This window comes from Aptenodytes forsteri, unplaced genomic scaffold (assembly GCF_000699145.1).
Source record: "Aptenodytes forsteri isolate BGI_AS27 unplaced genomic scaffold, ASM69914v1 Scaffold227, whole genome shotgun sequence".
Taxonomy (NCBI): domain Eukaryota; kingdom Metazoa; phylum Chordata; class Aves; order Sphenisciformes; family Spheniscidae; genus Aptenodytes; species Aptenodytes forsteri.
In genome coordinates this window covers 3609772-3613709 of record NW_008795365.1, presented here as the reverse complement: position 1 = coordinate 3613709, position 3938 = coordinate 3609772, and the positions used below count along the sequence as shown (strand labels likewise).

Genomic DNA, 3938 nt, shown 5'->3' with positions numbered 1-3938 from the left:
AAAAAAAAACCAAACCACAACACAAAAATCCCCCCAACAAAACAAAACAAAACAAAACAACACAAACAACAAAAAACGCCAAAAAAATCCCCCACCATTTTGGCCTACTTTGGGCTAGAGCGTCTGGACCCAGCAGGAACATTTTCAGAGGCAGGCAAGCACGCTGGGAGCCCAAGTCACTGGGAAGGACAGGCATGCTGGGACCCATGAGAAAGTGTCGCCCCCGTCTCACCGGTGTGCAGCAACTAATTCACTTACTCCAAGGAAACATGCTGGCCTAAACAAGAAAAACAAAACACATTTGACTCAAATAAGTTCACTATGTCAGGGTACCTACCAGGCAACATAACTGTTAAGGGCTTAACAAGTAAAAATATGATTTGATGCTATATTTACTATATATACATAGCAACAGATGCATATGCAGACATATGCAGCTTGGTGATGATATCTGAAAGTTTTAAAATGACAGCCTCTTTGGGTTGTCCCAGGTCTCCCCCATCAAAACAAACAGTAAAGCAGTTAAGCACAGGTTTAGTTCATCCCAATTCAGCGAAATATTTAAAGTGCGATGTGTGGATCAGAGTTCTTCTGAGTAAATGCCTCCACAGAAGTTTGTGTTACAGGCTATGAACCAAGTTGTCTGCATTTTAAACTCTGTATTGGGTTGGCTATATATGTCAGTCGATTACTAATCTGCTTTTTTTTTCTGGGTATCATTTCTTTTCTTTCTGCATTTTTTCTTTATCTTCATAGTTCCGTTTTCTGATCCGTCCTCTTCTCCATGTGTGTATTTGCAGTTCTTAACATAGAACCATTTAATCAGGTTTGATGTTACTGGCAAAACTCCCATTGATCGACTTGATTGCCTTTGGTAAGAGATTTCACTGGAATTCGATTGCTGTCTCAGGACTGCGAGAGACACGTGGTAACGTAGTCCTAACAGGCTGTTTCCAATAGGAAATGTTGATATGAGCTGCAGAGGCATTTCACAATTTGATTTCATTATATTAACAGTCTTCAGAACATACAATATTTCATTTATAAAAAGGGATAGGAGAACCCAGGCAGATATCTGCCCATTCTCTGCGTGTGAAGGGAAGAGCTTTGATGTGTGCCCAGAGGTTGTAGGAAAGGTGGAATGCATTCCTACTGAATTTTAACCAAAAAAAAGAAGGGGGGGGGGAAGTTGAGGATTTGTGATTAACCTTGAATAAAACAGACAAGCGTCTATGTCCACATATAAGGTGGAGTCCCCCCCAAACATTTTCATTGCTCTTATGCCCAGGTATATCTTTTGAGAATTAAAGCTTGGTTTTCAAGGTGGATGAGCCTGTAGACTAGGTCTGAGCTTAGCGTGCCTGGTCCTGCAGGGACCGATGCATCAGCACGTATCTAGTATTTCTAGCAGAGGCTGGTCCTAGTGGGCCTTCCTCACCAGCCAGGGTCGAGTCCCGCCATGCTCTGATTGTGTGGACATTGGATCAAAGGGAGAAGACAGAACAATTCTCAGACATTTCCCGCTACCCATTCACAAAGCAGGACGAGTCCATGCAAGACCTCACCAAAACTATGGAGACTGTGGAAAGCACAGAACATGCCACAGCACACACCAAATACCACAGCTGTACATTATATACCTCTCACGTGGGGCCGCAGGACCTTGTCTACCTAAATAAGTATTTTAGCACACTATTTAATGGCTCTGAGGCACAAACGCCGATCCAGTGATGCAACTGTTAAACCATTTTTAAAATTGCATCTATCCATTGGTGACAGCCTTCTCAGAAACACGAGGTTTACATCACCTTTTTCAATGCTTATCACTTGTCATAGTTTTTCTTCCTGGCTGAAAAGGGAAGGCTGCTCTGTGGTGCCTGATGAATCCTGGGGATGTATAAAGAGATCAGCCAACACCTTGCATGGTGGAAGGGGGAGAAAAGGAACTCAGATTTACCTTGAAAACACTGCAGAAGAAGATGGAGGACACTGAAAATTTGGAAGGGCTAAGAGCTCTGAGCTGAGAACATGCCCATGTTGATGACCAAATGGGAAATCGAAATATTTTCTCTGAGTTAGAGCAAGTCCCAAAAGATAGCTGACATGCAAGCACCGTCTTTTGTCGCACCGACTGCCTGCCACCAGCCTCCGGGCACCGGGCTTGGCTGTGCGGCAGCGACGCGCTGAACATGCGCGTTCTCCTTGCTCCATTTAAATGGCATATGGAGGTAGAGAGGAATTTCATGCTTAATTAGGGGATGTGTTTAGGGTATGATTTGTGATAATACATTTATATTTATAACAAGGGAAATTAATGAAAATAATTAATGAAGGGTAATCTAAGATACCAGGGTTTTGTCTAAATCAGCAAGAATAGAGTCCCAAGGACATCCACAGTGTGATTTATAGGATTTTTTTCTTTAATGATCCATGAGATCTTAATGTTTTCAGTGCAAGGAGTGGTTGGGGAAGCGGTTAGGAAGGGATCCCACCTGTGAGGCTATTTGTAAGATAGGTTCCTGTGAGAGTTAAACCTGAATTTCTTACCTGCTTTGTATTGTCCGATATTTCTTTTCCTTTAGAAGCCACTTTAGGTTTCCCTCTTTACAATTTTATCTTTATCTGCAAGGAAACGCAGTGAAGTTTGCCTCATATCCAGCTGCTTTGACTTTACACAGTGTTTGGACAGCAGGCGTATCTCAAAAAATCCTCAAACCAACAGAAACACAGGCAAAAGCACAGCCTTGCAGGATGCTCAAGACCCTTGAGCTATGAAGCGTACGATGGAAACTTGAATTAAAATGGATGCATTAAAAATAACTTTTGTACGGAGCCATGGCAATCCAAGCGGATGATGTACGGTGCTGATATCAGCTGTCGTTAAATAGCACAGGACAGGAGAGTCACCATTGCCACTGGTGTCAACCAAGGCTACGGATGGAAAAGGCCATTCCTGAGGCCTCCAAGGCTGCCAGAGCTTCGTGAGAGCCCAAGGAGGCGTGAGAGCACCTGTACAAAGCCCTGTACAAAGGCAGGACCTGCCCTCCACCTCCAGCCAGCTTTCACCCTCCCTCCTGGAAAAGTACTTTTTGGATGGTGCCCTGGGTACTGTGGGGAACGTGCGACGTAGGCGAGCAGAGGAGAGGCAGCGCGAGCTGGACGGCCCCTGCTTAGCAGTCTGCTCACATCTTTCTCCCACAAAGAATATTCAGCTTTCTTTGTCTAAAATGTTGAGTGGTTATGAATAGTAAGGATAGACTATCTGTAATTATTTTTAAATTATTAATGGTTTTGTTAGATCCCTTCACTTTTACATTAGGTTTCTGTTAATGTAAGTTAAATCAAAATGTACTTCAGTTTCCAGGCAGCTCCCAAATGTATTTTTCATTCTTTCATAACATTACTTCAACTTCTCGATGAGGTGTCTATGATAAAGTTTGCTCCCGAGACGGCAGACTCCCAGTCCTAATGAATTCAGCGAAAGGCTCGCCAAGCGGGGTCTCATCAGCCAGGCGAGATGGCAAATGAGGAGGCCATCTCTGCATTGCCAGTTAATATACTACCCCCAGCTAGCAGGTGTCATACCCTATTCATAAGAAGGACTGCGGAGGCCACAGGGGTGTCATCAAAGACAAGGGGAGAGTTTATCAGAATAACCGAGTTACTTTATTGGCACTTTCCATTACGCTTAGGAGACTCGGGTTGTTACGCCAGACACTCCTGATCAGAAAATATGTGCCTCGCACCTCGCTCGGGGCTCAGACCTCGCAGGCGGTGAGGAGAGGGTACCGCACGCCGCCCTGCCCTCATCCCTGCCCCAGGAGATGCTCTCAGCCGAGGGGGGGGCTCAGCGCCGGGCGACCCCGAAGCAGAAACGCGGTCTTCTCCGGAGACCCCCTCTCCTCCCCACGCCCCTCGGCCGGGAGGGGTCCGGGGGC

At 45.3% G+C, this 3938-nt stretch overlaps 1 protein-coding gene across 1 annotated transcript in view; it reads left to right on the top strand.

The window, feature by feature from the left end:
* The first annotated feature begins 2835 nt into the window (after positions 1 to 2835).
* POU4F2 (POU class 4 homeobox 2) overlaps positions 2836 to 3938 on the top strand; it is an 8715-nt gene continuing 7612 nt past the window's right edge. Inside the window, exon 1 of the mRNA XM_009280278.1 lies at positions 2836 to 2861. Coding sequence (XP_009278553.1) covers positions 2836 to 2861 — 26 coding nt within the window. The remainder of the gene's footprint in view (positions 2862 to 3938) is intronic.